The sequence below is a fragment of the Lottia gigantea genome (assembly GCF_000327385.1).
Source record: "Lottia gigantea unplaced genomic scaffold LOTGIsca_48, whole genome shotgun sequence".
NCBI lineage: Eukaryota > Metazoa > Mollusca > Gastropoda > Lottiidae > Lottia > Lottia gigantea.
In genome coordinates, this window is record NW_008709663.1 from 11725 (window position 1) to 31648 (window position 19924).

General features: G+C 36.1%; 4 protein-coding genes across 4 annotated transcripts in view; 1 reads left to right on the forward strand and 3 right to left on the reverse strand.

The window, feature by feature from the left end:
• The window catches only part of LOTGIDRAFT_164869 (hypothetical protein), a gene marked incomplete at both ends in the record, with an annotated part of 11374 nt that extends 4907 nt beyond the window's left edge, over positions 1-6467 (forward strand). Inside the window, 7 exons of the mRNA XM_009061386.1 lie at positions 640-813; positions 1348-1521; positions 2668-2841; positions 3376-3549; positions 4648-4821; positions 5309-5473; positions 6106-6467. Coding sequence (XP_009059634.1) covers positions 640-813; positions 1348-1521; positions 2668-2841; positions 3376-3549; positions 4648-4821; positions 5309-5473; positions 6106-6467 — 1397 coding nt within the window. The remainder of the gene's footprint in view (positions 1-639; positions 814-1347; positions 1522-2667; positions 2842-3375; positions 3550-4647; positions 4822-5308; positions 5474-6105) is intronic.
• Positions 6468-11975: 5508 nt separating this feature from the next.
• LOTGIDRAFT_76267 (hypothetical protein) lies at positions 11976-12269 on the reverse strand (the record flags this gene model as incomplete). The annotated part of the gene is made up of 1 exon (XM_009061381.1): positions 11976-12269. A coding segment is annotated over one exon (294 nt), but the record flags the coding sequence as incomplete, so codon positions are not given.
• A 210-nt stretch (positions 12270-12479) lies between these two features.
• Positions 12480-12638, reverse strand: LOTGIDRAFT_124792 (hypothetical protein; the record flags this gene model as incomplete). The annotated part of the gene is made up of 1 exon (XM_009061387.1): positions 12480-12638. A coding segment is annotated over one exon (159 nt), but the record flags the coding sequence as incomplete, so codon positions are not given.
• A 5297-nt stretch (positions 12639-17935) lies between these two features.
• Positions 17936-18094, reverse strand: LOTGIDRAFT_80595 (hypothetical protein; the record flags this gene model as incomplete). The annotated part of the gene is made up of 1 exon (XM_009061382.1): positions 17936-18094. A coding segment is annotated over one exon (159 nt), but the record flags the coding sequence as incomplete, so codon positions are not given.
• Positions 18095-19924: the final 1830 nt, after the last annotated feature.

Sequence of the window (19924 nt, forward strand, 5' to 3'; positions counted from 1 at the left end):
GTGTGTTTGATCACACACTAAAGGGTCACCTGCCATATGCCTTCCATTACAGTTGGCACATTTTGAATCCGATGCCTTGCATGCCTCCGTGAAATGCGCGCCTCCACATTTGCCGCATTTTGGTGTCCCTCGGCAGTGTTTGCCAAGATGACCAAAATATGGGCATTTGTAGCAGCGGCGGACCCCGTCCACTTAGGGGTAGGTATACCGGATCAGGTAGACGATTCCGATCTGTCTTGGAATCTGCCCTTTCGGGAACGATAATACTACTGTTCCGTCTTTGGCTCCTTCCTTAACTTTGAATCGACGTACACTTGATACGTTATACCCCCTTTCATGAAGAATTACTCCTCGGAGTATCGCATCGATCTAAGCTGACCGATTGTGGTACCCCCATCCTCGACTTTCTACCGAGTATGCTGTCCTTTGTAAGTGCGATGTCGCCTGGAAAGCTTAGCAAATCGATCCATTGCCTAGGATCTTGACCATTGGAATCCGGCAATCCCCCCAAATCCAAATAATTAGTAGTAGTAATCAATTAAATCCAAAGAAATCAGCAACCACAAAAATATGCAAGATGAATTAATAAATTCAACTCACAAATCACAATTGTCTGATCAATATATTTTATTTAATCAGCTGTAGAGTGTCCACAAGGTGTGAATATCACTAACTCTGATGTTGTAACAGAATCCAGAAAATTTAATGAAGATTTCCGTTTTAACTGTTCAGTTGGCTTCACTCAGAATGGTGGGAGGGGTTGTCTGAGGTGTGATGAAAACGGTACCTGGATAGAACTGAAAGCTTGTCAAGGTAACAGTTTCTAACACTAAAAAACTTTCTCTTGCCTTTAGTTAACTACTGATTTGACAGGTCTCGTTCAGTAGAAAATACAACACACTACGTAAAGTTTGCTAACTCTGATATTCAGAGTATAGAGTCTTGTCTCTAAAATCAAAGATGTTTTTTTAAAGGGTGTCGTGCAAGAGACAGAGATTGCTTACATTTTCTGAAGACACCTGACTCTGACATTTATCTTTGATAATCTAGGATACCTTTCTTAGTGTGTAAGGTTTGAACGACATATAGAAGCGAGGAGCACATATAACAAAACACAAGACAATAGTATGGAATATAACACACTTCTTTAAGAAGGTTGGGCACATAATGTTTCAACACAATATACACGTGTCGTCTTCAGATGACGCTATATTCCATAATATTGTCTTGTGTTTTGTTATACTTTCTTAGTGTGGACTGAATTTGAATTGGTGCATGTTGACTGTCCCATTTTGGTTTCACTTTACTCTCTGGGTATTGTCTGATCAGTATATTTTATTATATCAGCTTTAGAGTGTCCACAAGGTGAGATTATCACTAACTCTGATGTTGTAACAGAATCCAGTCCAATAAATGAAGATTTCCGTTTTGACTGTTCAGTTGGCTTCACTCAGAATGGTGAGACGGGTATGCTGAGGTGTGATGAAAATGGTACCTGGATAGAACAGAAAGCTTGTCAAGGTAACAGTTTCTAACACTAAAAAACTTTCTCTTGCCTTTAGTTAACTACTGATTTGACAGGTCTCGTTCAGTAGAAAATACAACACAACTACGTAAAGTTTGCTAACTCTGATATCCAGAGTATAGAGTCTTGTCTCTAAAATCAAAGATGTTTTTTTAAAGGGTTTTGTGCAAGAGACAGAGATTGCTTACATTTTCTGAAGACACCTGACTCTGACATTTATCTTTGATAATCTAGGATGCCTTTCTTAGTGTAGACCGAATATGAATTGGTGCATGTCGACTGTCCCATTTTTATACACCCACTGAAATGAGGGGCGTATATTGCCGTCACCCATTTCCGTCCGCCCATAATTGCTTGTAAACATTCTACAAGGCACAATTCTTGACTGATTTCAACGAAACTTGGTATGGTTGTTTGTAATCACACAAGGATGAACCCTATTTAAAATCAGAAAAATCGAAAATAATTAGTATGAAATATTGCCCTTGTTCTTGAAAACGCGTTCAATTTTAGCTTTTAAACACTCTAGAAGGCACAATTCTTGACCGATTTTGACGAAACTTGGTATGGTTGTTTGTAATCACCCAAAGATGAACCCTATTTAAAATCAGAAAAATCGAAAATAATTAGTATGAGTTATTGCCCTTGTTCTTGAAAACGCGTTCAATTTTAGGTTTTAAACACTCTAGAAGGCACAATTTTTGACAGATTTTGACGAAACTCGGCATGAGCGTTGGTTATCACTCATGGATAAACCCTATTGAAAATCAGAAAAATCGAAAAATATTTAGTATGAGAAAGTGCCCTTGCTCTTGAAATTCGTTCAATTTGTAGCTCTTAAAAAATCTAGAAGGCATGACTCTTGCTGGATTTTGACAAAACTTGGTTTTATTATTCAGTAACGCTGGAAGATTGAATATTTGTCTTCTAGAGTTTCCACGAGCTAAAGATTGAACACCTTTTCAAGAACAAGGGCAATAACTCATACTCAATATTATTCAGTATCGTTCTAAAGAGTTTAAAAGAAGTGTATGACTGAAGGTTGAATATTTCAAACTGGTGATTGGTGCATGTCGACTGTCATATTTTGATTTCACTTTACTCTCTGGGTATTGTCTGATGAATATATTTTATTATATCAGCTGTAGTGTGTCCACAAGGTGTGAATATCACTAACTCTGATGATGTAACAGAATCCAGAACATTTAATGAAGATTTCCGTTTTGACTGTTTGGTTGGCTTCACTCAAAATGGTGGGAGGGGTTGTCTGAGGTGTGATGAAAATGGTACCTGGATAGAACTGAAAGCTTGTCAAGGTAACAGTTTCTAACACTAAAAAACTTTCTCTTGCCTTTAGTTAACTACTGATTTGACAGGTCTCGTTCAGTAGAAAATACAACACACTACGTAAAGTTTGCTAACTCTGATATTCAGAGTATAGAGTCTTGTCTCTAAAATCAAAGATGTTTTTTTAAAGGGTGTCGTGCAAGAGACAGAGATTGCTTACATTTTCTGAAGACACCTGACTCTGACATTTATCTTTGATAATCTAGGATACCTTTCTTAGTGTGTAAGGTTTGAACGACATATAGAAGCGAGGAGCACATATAACAAAACACAAGACAATAGTATGGAATATAACACACTTCTTTAAGAAGGTTGGGCACATAATGTTTCAACACAATATACACGTGTCGTCTTCAGATGACGCTATATTCCATAATATTGTCTTGTGTTTTGTTATACTTTCTTAGTGTGGACTGAATTTGAATTGGTGCATGTTGACTGTCCCATTTTGATTTCACTTTACTCTCTGGGTATTGTTTGATCAGTATATTTTATTATATCAGCTTTAGAGTGTCCACAAGGTGAGATTATCACTAACTCTGATGTTGTAACAGAATCCAGTCCAATAAATGAAGATTTCAGTTTTGACTGTTCAGTTGGCTTCACTCAGAATGGTGAGACGGGTATGCTGAGGTGTGATGAAAATGGTACCTGGATAGAACAGAAAGCTTGTCAAGGTAACAGTTTCTAACACTAAAAAACTTTCTCTTGCCTTTAGTTAACTACTGATTTGACAGGTCTCGTTCAGTAGAAAATACAACACACTACGTAAAGTTTGCTAACTCTGATATTCAGAGTATAGAGTCTTGTCTCTAAAATCAAAGATGTTTTTTTAAAGGGTTTTGTGCAAGAGACAGAGATTGCTTACATTTTCTGAAGACATCTGACTCTGACATTTATCTTTGATAATCTAGGATGCCTTTCTTAGTGTAGACCGAATTTGAATTGGTGCATGTCGACTGTCCCATTTTTATACGCCCGCCTGAAATGAGGGGCGTATATTGCCGTCACCCATTTCCGTCCGTCCATAATTGCTTGTATGGTTGTTTGTAATCATCCAAGGATGAACCCTATTTAAAATCAGAAATATCGAAAATAATTAGTATGAATTATTGCCCTTGTTCTTGAAAACGCGTTCAATTTTAGCTTTTAAACATTCTAGAAGGCACAATTCTTGACAGATTTTGACGAAACTTGGTATGGTTGTTTGTAATCACCCAAGGATGAACCCTATTTAAAATCAGAAAAATTGGAAATAATTAGTATAAGTTATTGCCCTTGTTCTTGAAAACGCGTTCAATTTTAGGTTTTAAACACTCTAGAAGGCACAATTCTTGGCAGATTTTGACGAAACTTGGCATGAGCGTTGGTTATCACTCATGGATAAACCCTATTGAAAATCAGAAAATCGAAAAATATTAAGTATGAGTTATTGCCCTTGTTCTCGAAAACGCGTTCAATTTGTAGCTCTTAAAAAATCTAGAAGGCATGATTCTTGCTGGATTTTGACAAAACTTGGTTTTATTATTCAGTAACGCTGGAAGATTGAATATTTGTCTTCTAGAGTTTCCCCGAGCTAAAGATTGAACACCTTTTCAAGAACAAGGGCAATAACTCATACTCAATATCATTCAGTATCGTTCTAAAGAGTTTAAAAGAAGTGTATGACTGAAGGTTGAATATTTCATACTGGTGATTGGTGCATGTCGACTGTCATATTTTGATTTCACTTTACTCTCTGGGTATTGTCTGATCAATATATTTTATTATATCAGCTGTAGAGTGTCCACAAGGTGACATTATCACTAACTCTGATGTTGTAACAGAATCCAGAAAATTTAATGAAGATTTCCGTTTTGACTGTTCAGTTGGCTTCACTCAGAATGGTGTGACGGGTAGTCTGAGGTGTGATGAAAATGGTACCTGGATAGAACAGAAAGCTTGTCAAGGTAACAGTTTCTAAGATGTTGAATTATCTAAAAAAAACAAATTCTGTATTTTATTGCCAGCTTTAAGAAAACGTCAAAAATATATATCTTTTAATTCTTATGTCTTCAGTTACATAAATATCATGAGTTACTTCCCTTGAACTGAAGAATTCTTTCAGTATAGTTTGATAATAGTTCAGTCAAATTTAGTCTCTCTATTGTATTGGGTTAAATAATAAATGTTTATTCTCACTATGTTATTTTCATTTCAATCGACATTTTCTCAATTTTAATTAGACTTATGACTGGAATGGTATTTTGACCTTTCCTGACAAGCTATCAGTTGACCTACAATCCTACATTACTTGGTGTTTAGAGGCCTTATCTTATAATGCTTGAAATGCTGTAAGTGGGTGTAATCACTTGCCATATAAACTATCTTCCTTTAGAATAATTTCACCCAACTCTACCACGCCATTCTACTGACAAATTCATTTTAACATTTTAGCTGTAGAATGTCCACAAGGTGAGAATATCACTCTCTCTGATGATGTAACAGAATCCAGTACTGTTGGAGGACTTTTTAAGTTTAGGTGCTTAGCTGGCTTCGTTGAAACTGGTACTCTGGGGTGTGAGGAAAATGGTACTTGGACCGAACAGAAAGCTTGTCAAGGTAACGGGTTTTGGATTTCTATTGTGAATACGTACGAAGATATTTGAGAGATCCAGTGACAATTTAAAACATAAAGGAATCGTGTTATGTTGTCACTATATTTTACAAGATACGAACCAAATCGTGTTTTCAAAAAGCCTGAAACTATTACATATTAATACTGTGTTTCACTTTAGCAGATAAACGTTGTTTTAATAAATGATGTAAAAACGATTAAGGATTTCACGCAATTTTTTAACCAACCAATCAGCAAGATTGCACGTAGCCAAAAGTTCAATAAAGAACACAAACGGCCTCCGTGAAAGTTAAGCTTGCGCTATGCAACATAACACGGTAATGATTGACCATTTCTTTTACCGGAACTTTGCCAATATTGTCACGTGATCACGTGATCACGTGATTCTGGTAATTAAAAAACCAGAGGCTGGTCGTTCATGACTTCAAGTGTTGGTAAACAAAGTCAATGAATTCATAGTGATAATTGGTTAACCAATTGTTTTTAAGGGCGGTTCAACTATAGCGACTCAACAAGTCATTCAAGTCATCTAAATTTGTCAGGCCTGTAATGGTTCTTTCTTAACGAATTCTGTCCTCTATAAACTATTGCAATAACAATACGGTTTATATTTCAGTGGTACTTAATGTAGTAGTGAAAGGCAATAAACTGAAAGAACTATCTGGAACGAATTGTACAAAAGAATGTGCCGAAGAACCCATGTGTGGCTATGGTCAAACAATCGATTGTGGATGCAAGTTATATAGAAAACCAGTTATCTACTTCTATAAACACATTCCAAATCTTCCGAAATGCATCCAAAAATGTAATGAAGAACCAAGATGTTTGACAATGCACTATATTTATCCCTTAAAAGTTTGCTTTTTATACAATACTGACCTCACCACAATAAATAATACAGATGGATTGGAGGTAGTTAACGATAAATCAGGTGCCGTTATAGAGAAATCTGGTTTTGATTTCGTTAATACACCATAAAGTCACGTGGTCTGAGTAGTGACTATTAAGATTAAATTGACGATTTGAATAAAATTATCAGTTTAAAGATTTGTCTTTTTTTTTTTACACATTTGGGGTTTGTAACAAGCATTTTCCATCATTCAAAAACAAGAAATATTTCATCTATAGCAATAGAAGGTCAGAGACTGGAGTTCGATTCTGTAGCACCCAGCTGGTATGAACTGGGACAAATTCACAATTTTTGGGGATAGTTTTCAGAAGTACTAGACATATACGAAAATTGCATAGTGTCAAAAATACCTCACACTAGGAATTTTACTTTCTGTTTCTGTATATGTCTTTTCTATATATATCAGAGTAAATAAATGTTTATTGAAAGATGGACGTGCTGTGAAATACTGATTATATAAGCGACGAGTTTCATTACTTATTCTAATGTGCAGTATTTTACAGAGAGCATATTGAATGATCAAAGTACTTTAATTTCACTTTATATTTCTACGGATATGTTTTTACTCGGGGTTTCATGCTATACAATGATCATTTACAGACAACAAATCTGATCCCAAAACATGAATAATCCACTAAGCGAACGTATTGATATATATTCTTGCACAGGGAAAACCCCCGCTCTACAAAATGTCTAGAAAGGATAGCCTACTAATGGGAATTTATGGGAAATGTTTCATTGAGATACATTGATTATTATAAATCCATCATTATATATCTCCCTAATTTCCACCCGGTTCTGAAATTGTCTCCATGTAGATTTGATAATAAGTTCTACTTGTCCAACTTCAGGAGGAACACGGGCTGAAAAAAGGGTCAGTTGTCTGAAGATCGCATAGCGTGAGTAACAATCACATGTTTTGTATGTTCTGTTTTAATATTCTTAATAAATCAAGAAACTTGATACAAGACAAACGGTAAGCGAACAAAATAAAACGTCTATTGACCCGTGACAAATTTGACCCAACAGAGAGAAAAAAAAAACATTTCCAAGTGGGGAAATGCAAAGACTCTCAGTGTGGTAAATGTGCTTACTATCTATATCGGAGGCGAACTTTAAACAGAATCCGGACAAACAATGTAAGCTAATACCAACATGACGTGTAAAAGTGAAAATTTTGTATCTTGTTCATGCGACCTCCTTTATTAAACAATCACCTTCAACATGCGACCACAATAAAGTCCACCCTTACAACTTTTCAATGTAACTAACGACTGTTAGGAGACTACCTCCATTAAGCGACCAGCGACCATGTATTTACACTCCCATGTAAGCAAATGGACTCACTCCACTAACTCATTTGCTATCTCTTCCCATGTTAAAACACGAAATTCAACCTTCTATAACTTTTTCCAGAAATCTCGTTGAAAGCTTTTTTAATATGTCGAATGAAAGCCTGACCAATTCTCAATGTCTCCTAAAAAATTCATTATATGATGACCATGAAAATTTTGAGCTACTAAAATTGAAAGTAGACTACTACCGGTTATACTCATCCGCTAGAGTTTGGCACTTCACAAAACGACTATTTTTAGAATTAACTTTCCACCTTTAGGTCTCACATCATCTCACCAAATCTGAAAGATAATGCAATTTCAGACATCAAATTCCAAACCTAGACCAAATTTTACCCAAAAATAGGCATGCAAAAACCCTAAAAGGGAGAGAGAAAAAAGATTTCTAAAAATAGCCTGGACTATAAAATGTTTTAGTGGAGTGAGTCCAAATGAATCATAAAAGCAACCAGTACAGTTATCATTAACGCCCTTGTATAAACATCACATGGACTCACTCCACTAATTCATTTGCTATCTCTTCCCATTGTTAAAACACGAAATTCGGCCTTCTACAACTTTTTCCAGAAATCTCGTTGAAAGCTTTCCAACATGTCGAATGAAAGCCTGACTAATTCTCAATGTCTCCTAAAAAATTCAATATATGATGACCATGAAAATTTCGAGCTATTAAAATTGAAAGTAGACTACTACCGGTTATACTCATCCGCTAGAGTTTGGCACTTCACAAAAGGACTATTTTTAGAATTAGCCTTCCGCCTTTAGGTCTCTCATCATCTCACCAAATCTTAAAGATAATGCAATTTCAGACATCAAATTCCAAAAATTACCCAAAAATAGACATGCAAAAACCTCAAAATGGAGAGAGAAAGAAGATTTCTAAAAAAAGCCTTGACTACATTCCAATCATTTGCATAAAATGTTTTAGTGGAGTGAGTCCACATGGTTTCACATACAGGTGAGATTAATAGAGAGTATTGTTTATTGGTAATTTGCTAATTATCAAAAGATCAATTTTTAATTAATTTCATCAGTCTAAAGATATAAAATGGACAACAACACAAAAAAATGTCGGAGATTGCTCGAATTTCTAACCTAGTTCTGAAGTTTTTGCCCTTAAAACTTGCTTTCGAGGCTGCCCCCTCTGCAACCAGAGAGCGATATATAAATACCACTCTTAAAATAGTACCCAATACATCAATTGTAGAGTAATATAGAAATACCACTGTTGAAATAGTACTCAATACATCAATTGTAGAGCGATATAGAAATACCACTGTTAAAATAGTACTCAATACATCAATTGTAGAGCGATATAGAAATACCACTGTTAAAATAGTACTCAATACATCAATTGTAGAGCAATATAGAAATACCACTGTTAAAATAGTACTCAATACATCAATTGTAGAGCGATATAGAAATACCACTGTTAAAATAGTACTCAATACATCAATTGTAGAGCGATATAGAAATACCACTGTTAAAATAGTGTTCAATACATCAATTGTAGAGTGATATAGAAATACCACTGTTAAAATAGTGCTCAATACACCAATTGTAGAGTGAAAAAGAAATACTACTGTTAAAATAGTACTCAATATATCAATTGTAGTGCGATATAGAAATACCACTGTTAAAATAGTACTCAATACATCAATTGTAGAGTGTATAGAAATACCACTGTTGAAATAGTGCGCAATACATCAATTGTAGAGTGAAAAAGAAATACTACTGTTAAAATAGTACTCAATACATCAATTGTAGTGCGATATAGAAATACCACTGTTAAAATAGTGCTCAGTACAATTGCAGAGTGATATAGAAATACCACTGTTAAAATAGAATTCAATACATCAATTGTAGAGTGATATAGAAATACCACTGTTAACATAGTACTCAATACATCAATTGTAGAGCTATATAGAAATACCACTGTTAACATAGTACTCAATACATCAATTGTAGAGTGATATAGAAATACCACTGTTAAAATAGTACTCAATACATCAATTGTAGAGCTATATAGAAATACCACTGTTAACATAGTACTCAATACATCAATTGTAGAGTGATATAGAAATACCACTGTTAAAATAGTACTCAATTCATCAATCGTAGAGTGATATAGAAATACCACTGTTAAAATAGTACTCAATACATCAATTGTAGAGAGATATAGAAATACCACTGTTAACATAGTACTCAATACATCAATTGTAGAGTGATATAGAAATACCACTGTTAAAATAGTACTCAATTCATCAATCGTAGAGTGATATAGAAATACCACTGTTAAAATAGTACTCAATACATCAATTGTAGAGAGATATAGAAATACCACTGTTAACATAGTACTCAATACATCAATTGTAGAGGGATATAGAAATACCCCGATTCACATAAAAAAAAGTTTAGAAAAGCTCTTTACAAAACCTTTAATACTACTGGTATCAATATTGTATCGTATCCTAAACATGAAAATAGTAACTCACTTATAATAAACTGTGATATGTTTATTGTTCATACAGCAAAATGAATCACACAATTTAAGTTTCAACTTCATATCTGTATCGTGGGTTCCATTCTCCCAAATCAATCTGTTGCCAACAGATGGATTCGATGTATACCATTGTTATTTAGAAAAGAGGTATTTCTTTAGGACAATATCAATATGACCTTCATATTGACCAGGATTACATTGATGATGATGACGAAGATCACATGTACCTCAAATCCAATTTCCCAATGTCCTAATTTCCAGTAAACCCACTTTTATAATCAACTACATTTTTTTTTTCAACAGCATTATCCTCAAGTTATTGTTCTGCTCTGAGAACTCGTCAATGAAATCGTAGCGCGTGCTCGACCAACATACAAGACTCTGAGATCGCTAAATCGAGTGTTTGTCATTGAGGGAGGGGGGGCGCTTTAAATGATTTTATAGTGATTGAATTTTTTAAGTAACTAGAGAGGTTGTTCTAGTCTCTAATGCTTGATGGTATGAAAGATTTATAACATAATTCAAATAAACACATCCCCCCTCTCCCCCTTCTGCAAACCCAACCACGCTACCGCTGTTTCCAGAAACTGTTCTGTAGCTGAACAGAAAGTTACAACACCTTACAAAAATACTCTTTTAATGGTAATATATACAATACCACGTTTTAATGTTATAATAAAAAATAATCTTTAATACTCGTAAAAATATCCTTCACTCGGTTACTATGAAGCTACATTCTAGCAACAGAACACTGTAATGTACTAGGTATAATCTGCTAGCTTGTTGGTTGAATAATTTAACGGATTAATAAGAATGTAAAAACAATTGTTATAAATTCAAAAACAATATATCTAATGTGTTAGATTTCAAATGAATTTCAGCACATATCTGTTCATGTATCTCGTCGCAAATTGAGACTCATTTTTAACTAGTGATCATTCTCGGTGAAATTTTGAAATGGTTTACGGGAAGCATGGTCCTTAAATGATGCTTTTAAAATTGTTGATCTATCCACTCCTGTGAATTGTTATCTAATCGCCTCTGTTGTTGCGACTTTGTTTATTTTTTCTGGAATGACTGCTATTTCTATTTCCCTTCCTGTCTCTACGTCTGATGTTTCGATCCCTGCGTCTTGAGTTATCATTTCTTCTATTTTTTCTATTAAAATCCCGATTGTCGCTTCTGAAGGAGTCGTACCCATCACTGCGCCTATCGTTTCTACCGCGGTATATGACGTCCCCTCTGAAATGGTCGTTTGCGACCTGTCTAAATCGATCAGGGGTGTCTCGATATCTATTTCTGTCTCTTCTATCAAACCTACGGTAGTTGTCGCTGGATTGAAACCCACTATCTCGAGATCTGTAGCCGTCTCCTCCTCTACGACCTGGTCTGCCTTCAAAGACGTAGTCCATGCGGGAGTCAGCTCGGCGGTGAGAGTCGCGTGAGCGATGGAAGTCATTTGGGTGGTGAAAGTCAACTGGCCGTTGATAGTCAACTATGTTATGAGTGTCCATTGGGACGTGTGTGTCAACCTGGCGATGAGAGTCAACTGGTCCGTGGGTGTCAACTAGGTGATAGGCGTCAACGGGACGCTGGGAATCAATAGGATGGTGGGTTTCAATCATGCCATGGGTGTCCACGGGACGGTGGGAGTCAACTGTTCGTTGATAGTCAACTGAATGGAGGGAGTCAACAATGTTAGGAGGGTCCATTGGGATGTGTTTGTCAACCTGTCGGTGGGTGTCAACAGGGCGGTGAGAGTCGACTAGGTGGTGCGAGTCAACCTGTCGATGGGTGTCAACAAGGCGCAGAGAGTCAACAGGGCGATGAGAGTCTACTAGGTGGTGCGAGTCAACCTGCCGATGGGCGTCAACTGGGCGTTGAGAGTCGACTAGGTGGTGGGTGTCAACCTGCCGATGGGCATCAACAGGGCGGTGAGTATCAACTGTGTAGTGGGTATCAACTGTGCGGTGGCTGTCAACTGGGCGGTGAGTATCAATTGTGCGGTGACTGTCAACCGTGCGGTGAGAGTCAACAAAGTGACGGGGTTCGTCATTGCGTCCATTGTTATCCCGAGCTCGAATGTTGTTCCGTTGTGATAGGGCAGCGTGGATTTCTGGTACATGGTGAGAGGGCACAGAATGATGAGCTGTCTTGGATGGATCTGTGTTACTTCCAGACGGAGCAGCATTAATTTTATGTCCATCTTTCAATGTCAGGACACATGTTGATTCACATTCTGTTAACGAGTCGAATTTATTAGCGTTTCCACCACATCCTCTATAGCTGAATGCTTCGCAGTGGTTTTTATCTTTGTTATAATAATATTTAGTTTTGGAATCTGTACAATCACCAAAGTCCACTGACAGAAGACATTCTGAAATTAGACGGAGAAGGAATGATGTGTAAGATGTGTGTAATCATCGTACCAAGGAACTTGGAAATACAAAGGCTATACCAAAAGCAACGTTGCAATGCGATTCGAGATAATGTACGGCAAAAGGGGATCATACAAAACTACGCATTTGACTGACCTTGTTAACAGAATTTGTTATTTCTACGCAAGAACAACACATATTTCGTATGAAATTGGTGTCGTAGTGGCATGAAATACATAATTGTAAAAAAGAAACAATTCGAATGTTTAGCCACAGTGAGAAATGCCCTTCGTTTTTCTCCGGTACATCCCGGTACACTCCGGTACACTCTAATACACTTAATTTTTTTAGAAATTAACTTACTCTGTGAGAATGCTAACTGTGACAGAAACACCACTGCCAGGGAGCTGATGATACTTAACTTCATTCTGTAATATAAAAATAATAGATAAAAATCTATTTCATAGACAGCTGACAGGAAATGAGGCTTACGGCTTTGCCCGATGCCCTCTCTGCCTGCCACAGATTCAAGTCTGATCATTGGGGGCTTTAAAGCCTTCAACCTACGAAAAATGCACTAAGATCATAATATTAAATTAACAGAATCATTGAGGTAGACTTGACACGAATCCATATCTGTGATAATGTAGCAAGGAAAAGAAGGGAAAGAGTAAGCGCTTACTGTGTATTTCTCTTTTGATTATCGTCATTTTTAGGCGAGATTTGAGTCTTGAATATACGTGAACAGTCTTTAAAAGGTCTAGAAATGTACGGAAATATCGCAATTCCTACCAATATACCACAAACTAGGAATTTCATCTTCTTTTTCTATATATATGTCTTTACTTTATATGTATTATTGTTGTCAATTCTCTTTACCTTCAAACGCGGATAGTTCTGGATACAGACGAATTTGAAGGCACACATTTCGACGGTGTGGTCACTATTATTGATAAGCTTGGCTTATTGCACCCCCACCCACCCCTTTGCAACTCCTCGTTCACTGGGCGTCGATCAGCTTCACGATAGATGTCGGTCTTCTAGATTTCAATCAAGATATTCCGAACCCTTTTTTCGTGAATAGGTACCGTGTCTTAAAAACATTATAGAGAAATATTTGTGGTTGTAGAATGAAGATACCTTCTTCTAAAGTACTTCTGAAGACAACATACAAATATTCTAGGCCCAATTCAACCACCGAAAATTGCAAACCATGGCAAACGAGATATATATTACAGCGATAAAAAAGAAAAAATACTTACCTTGTGATGGAAAAATGAAGATACAATATGATGTGGACCTGGTCGCCATGTTTTATAAGATTAGGGGGTGATCCATCAGAACAATAACATGTCAGTCTGTTACATCATTACACAATATTAATTAACCGTAATGGACTGGAATACACGATGATTGAGAGTGATGGGACAGAACAGGACAGACAGACGGACAGAACACAACAAATTATAGTATATTCAGAATATATTCTAGAAGTTGTGATTCGAGACACTATACGATACTCATCCAACGATACGATTTATTGCAATAATAATCACGATTCATTTATTTGAGAAGGAAAGAGAAAAAAATAGTAGAAATTTGTAAAACTACTAACAAGTAGCTATTACTTGAGAACATTTAGAAGTAAGGAATTCTAAAAAAAAATTTGTAAAGTCAGAAATAAATTTTGATGTGAAAATCACAAAATGACACAATTCCTTATATACACAAGGATTCTGTGTGATTTGTTATTAAAGGGGGCTAAGAATTAATCGTGCCGATAAATAAGGATTTTATTTATCCAACGCAATGCATCGATAAATAGGAATGAATTGCGGTTCATCCATTCATCGGTGAAGCCCTATAAGTAGATTGCTTACAGGTTAGAATTAGAATATTATTCTTATTTTGTCAGAAATTAAGCACTAAAATCTCTTCATAAACAACACTCATTTTTCAAATTTGATACAGCCAAGGGAATAAGACTTCTGACAACTCGGTCATCCTTATCACAAATTGCTAATGAAATTTAACAATGCAAAGTGTAAGTAAATCACTAAACATGCCGTAAAAGCCATGATAGTTCCAAAATTGCGTTGGATGTATTCTCCACTTTCCTAGATAAGATATATTTTACAAGGGATCCCAAACAATAGTGCCCTATTAGATCCAGAAAGGGGAACCGAGGGGATGACCCCTCAGTCAATGAAATCCTCACTACTCTATTTTGAAATAATTGAATGAGTCTTAAAGGGAAGGGAAAAAAACTGGCCTATAGACATACATATACATTTAAATTGTTATCCATGAATCACAGTCCAGATATACGAAATGAAATAAATAAAATATCCATTTTAATCCATATCCATATTATTTATAATGAAATGAACGACACAGCAATAAGGCCATAATAAGTATGTAACTCCAACAGGTATATTTTTTTTCCCTGACCGGACATTTTGAAAGATTGCCTGTATTGTTAGGCATGTGATTGGATCTCATATGATAGCACGTGCCTGAGTAGATGTAATTGTTTGTAAACTGTATTTTAATTTGGTTAATGATCTCAAGCCTGTCAATACGTCTAATAATGACGTAGTACTCGGTCCTCGTCCAACGATCATTATTTTTTACCTTAATGGCATGCTTTCGACCATTAACCTATACATAGTGGAGTTATACATATATCTTGTTCATATTTTAGAATATTTTTTCACATATTATAGTTGCTCGGTTTTATTTTGTCGTCTGCTTGATTTAGTTGTAGGAATTGTAAACAGGTTTTTCTAAATTATTTATATGTTTCGGATGACACTGATGGCATCAGTTTGTACCATTCCAATTTTCAATCAGATGTCTAGCTGTGTTTCCTGCAATACAACGTCCACTCTCTACATCAAAAAAATTTCCCCATGTATACACGTCCGTCTGTAAGTGTAATTAATATCACTCATATATAGATGGCAGTTTGGCTAGTTTCCAGTAACTTTATTTTTGGTTTTCGTGTAGAAAACAGCTTTGAAGTCCCCGTAACTACAGGAGGACATCCTCCCCCCCTTTCCGAAAAATGGATTTACCTGCGAAACAATTTCGCTACCGGTCGACAACCAACATCACCGAACACTGTACTCCATTGTCCATGATGTATATCTTGCCCCTCCGAACAACCAAGTCTTTCCTACTTCTGCCTCTGAATAACGAGGTGATTTACTCTGACAGTTTATGGCCAGCGATGGAAAAGGATATTATATAAAGGGTTAACTGCGTCGCCAGCTTCTAATCCAATCAATTCGCTGCATTCCGTGGTACAGGAAAACTGTCTAACAATGTCAAGGCATCAAACGAAGTTTTTTTTCTGAAATTAACTGTATCTTATCTAACGTCACGTGATTGACGTGTGTGGTACTTTACAGGGCCAATAAGTAATGAAGAATCCCGATAGTTTAATTTTTTCATTTCAGTTCAATAACATAAGATGATACGTAACAATAACTTAAAAACAAATTACTTGTGAAATGACCATCAATGGTAGTATGTTTCGTAACATAGTTTCTTAACACAAATTTCCGTTCTTTGCTTCGTATGGATAGCAATTGATGTGTTCCGTAGCCATAATGTATGGTAGCTCACATACGACATATTTCACTTTTAATTTTGAATTAAAAACATTAATTTTTACCTAGGCGAAAATTAATGATCACCTAGGTAAAAATTAATTTTTAATTAAAAACTTTAATTATCACCAACTCAGGCATGACTGAACGAAAAATTGACGTGTGTGTACTTTACAGGGCTAATACGTTGGATATGTAGATATAGTTATATATTTTTAAGAAACAACAGTTTATATGGATGTAGACATCTATTTATTATTGTACACAACGTTTCATTACACATACAGGTAACATTATCACTGGATAACGTTACCTGTATGTGTAATGAAACATTGTGTTTTAATAATAAATAGAAGTCTATATCCATAAAAAAAAAACTGTTGTTTCTTAATGTGCTGTGATACTTCTAAATGTCTTACAAGGTTTACATATTTTTATATGTCAATATTGTCACGTGATTCTGGTAATTTAAATATTAGAGGCTGGTCGTTCACGACTACAAGTGTGTGTAAACAAAGTCAATGAAACATCCGTAAGATATGTATTCAAACTGATATTAAGATGTATCATTAGATAACTAATTGTCAAAATGTAGCATTAAATGTATCTGTTATCTCCCAAAGTCTCCTAATTTAAGGACTATAATTAGGTCGCAATATTACTATCAATTGACAAATCACTGCTAAATTCAGTAAGTAAAGAGTTTTGCCCAAGGAAACACAACGGAATTCACCATTCATCATGTCAGATTCAGCTTACGGAAACTGCCGAGATTGTCGAATACTCAAAGCCTAGGGGATCAACTGTGGTCCACCCAGCCTCAAATGCTGGTAAATAGATCAATAACCATGAATAACAAATTTATTAGTTAAAAATCTAATCTTTAATATTGTCATTAATTACAATACCGGGTTCACATTTATAATAAAAAATAATCTTTAACAATAAAAGTAAAAATATATGGCAATCAGAAGGCTGCCATACTGCTCTACTTTTAGTTTCTATATCCCACATTTTGTTATCTTATTAGGAAACGGGTTCTACATAACAGTCTTTTGATGGGTTCAAAATACTTTCATTAAACCCGACTGTGAAAGAAAACTTGTTAGATTACATTTGAGACGAAAATATCAGAAAAAAGCGAAATTGAAATCTCATGAGATTGATTTTGTTCAATCCGAGGCGACGCTTTGTGATCTAATCGCTTCTGTAGATGATTTGAAGAGGTTTGTTTTTTCTATTACGATTAACTCTTTTCCTATTCCTGCGGTTATCCAAACGAAGAGCTCTAAGAATCTTGCGCATTGGGCGAGTGTTTCTCCTGATATTTCTTCTGTTATTACGGTTGTCTCTTCTGATAATGTCAAATAAGTCACTGCGTCTACCGTTTATACCGCTGTATATGACATCTCTGTAATAATCTCGGAGGCCCTTCCTGTTTCGTCTATCAAACCTACGACCTGATCTACCTCCAAAGACGTAGTAGTCAATGTCAGCTGGATGAAGATAGTCAGCTGGGTGGTGGGAATCAAGTGGATGGTGGGCGTCAAGTGGGTGGTGGGCGTCAATTGGTAGGTGAGAGTCAATTGGGTGATGAGAGTGGTCGGGAATGTGATCAACTGTACCAACTAAAGGGTCCACAGCTTGGTTCAATGCAGAAACATCAGTAAGTGGATAAGATAAGACACACATGGCCTCACATTCTGCTAACGTGTCGAATTTATTGGCGTTTCCACCGCATCCACTGTAGCTAAATACCTCGCATTGGTCTTTGACCTCATTATAATAGTACTTAGTTTGAGAGTCTGTACAAGCACCACTATCCATTGGCAGAAGACATGCTGAAATAAAAAATAAGAAAAAATTATCTTGCGCCCTACCATTCTGTTCTTGAACATTTGGCTAAAAAAATACATGAAACTCTTCCGTTTTTTTGGCTTAGAATAAAACTCATTTTAGTGGAATACATTTGCCTAAAATAACAATGAACATGGGTAACGTCGTGCAGTTAAAAGATTTTTGCCAGGATAATAGCATTAGCTTACATATTTCTACCTTTCAAAAATCTCAAAAATACACTGTCTGTCACATACGACAATAAAGTGAAATGATTGTACAGGAAATCGGACTACTATTATGACCCATGCAAAAACACCTAAAAAATTCCCGTGAATTACTTCGAAATCGTCTGGACTTACTCTGGGAGAATGCTGACTGTGACAGGAACACCACCGCCAGGGAGCTGATGATACTTAACTTCATTCTGAACTAGACAAATAATAGATAAAAACATTGTTTCACTAGTGTAATGTTGTCGAAACATTGCCTTATGTGGATGAAGTTAAATCATAAGTAGAAAATTGACAAATATTTGTGCAAATTGCAATGCAAATAGTGGACAAATATGAAATGGCTTCACCACAACGACTATCAGCGACTTACTTATATTCTAGTCCCAATTCAACCACCGAAAATGGCGAACCATGACCATGGAGAAATAAAAAAAAAAAATACTTACCTTGTGATTGAAGAATAAAGATACAATATGAAGATGTCAACCTGGTCGCCATGTTTTATAAGATTAGGGGGTGATCCATCAGAACAATAACATGTCAGTCTGTTACATCATTACACAATATTAATTTACCGTAATGGACTGGAATACACGGTGATTGACAGTGATGGTAAAGGACAGAGAGACGGATGGACAGTCTTGAAAGAGTCGCTCTGTTGTAACACGACACAATTTCATATGCTAAGTAGGGTGCTCACAGTTCAGCAAAAGGCGTTTATCAATACGATATGATAGGCGTCACGCACTCCTTTGATAGAGCAGATTTTCCATCTAAAGGTAATTTTGAAATTTTGGAGGGGGGGGGGGGGGGAATTATAATCTAAGGTGTTCTATTCAGTCAGACTATATTCTCAGACATGAAAATTGTAAGGTTTTATTGGGGGAAGGGAGGTAATGCAATCGATCAGGATCCTGAAAGGGTTAATAGAAAGAAAAGGGTTGAAAACACCTGTTCTAGAGGATCGTGAACCAACAGACAGTTCCAAGCCTTCCAAGACTTTGTGTACAAATTGGAGCAGACTGACTCATCGAGGGATCAACTGTTCAGGTTGACAAATGGCGCAGCTATGTGGATGCGTCATAGGAGCATGCCTCCTATAACGTCCCTGGCGGTTTTCCCCTTGAAATTTTGTTGATGCATTCTAGCACATATCTTATGGTAAATATGTGTAAAAAGCAAATGGGGGAGGGGAGGGGAGGGGGCAATGTGAATGTTGTATTCTATTTAACGAATAATAACATATGAACAATTACAGCCAATTATTATATAAAATGTTTACATTTTTCTCCAGCATCCGTCGTTTCCCTTTCTCTCCTTAATGCGTATCAGTTTTTATTTTGTTTTCAACAAACAATATGATACCGGTTCCTGGTTTGTTTTCATTGACCTTTTTTACAAACACTTGTAGCCTAGTCCTGAATATTTCTAATATTTAAATAACCAGAATCACGTGACAATATTGATATGTTCCGGTAAAAGATGTCTTCCATTCGTTACCATGATATGTTGCACAGAGACCGTCAGCTTCTAGATGGGGATATACAAGTGACACTCAATGGTGAGAATGAAAAAGGAACCAATACAAAGTTAGACTCGTGAT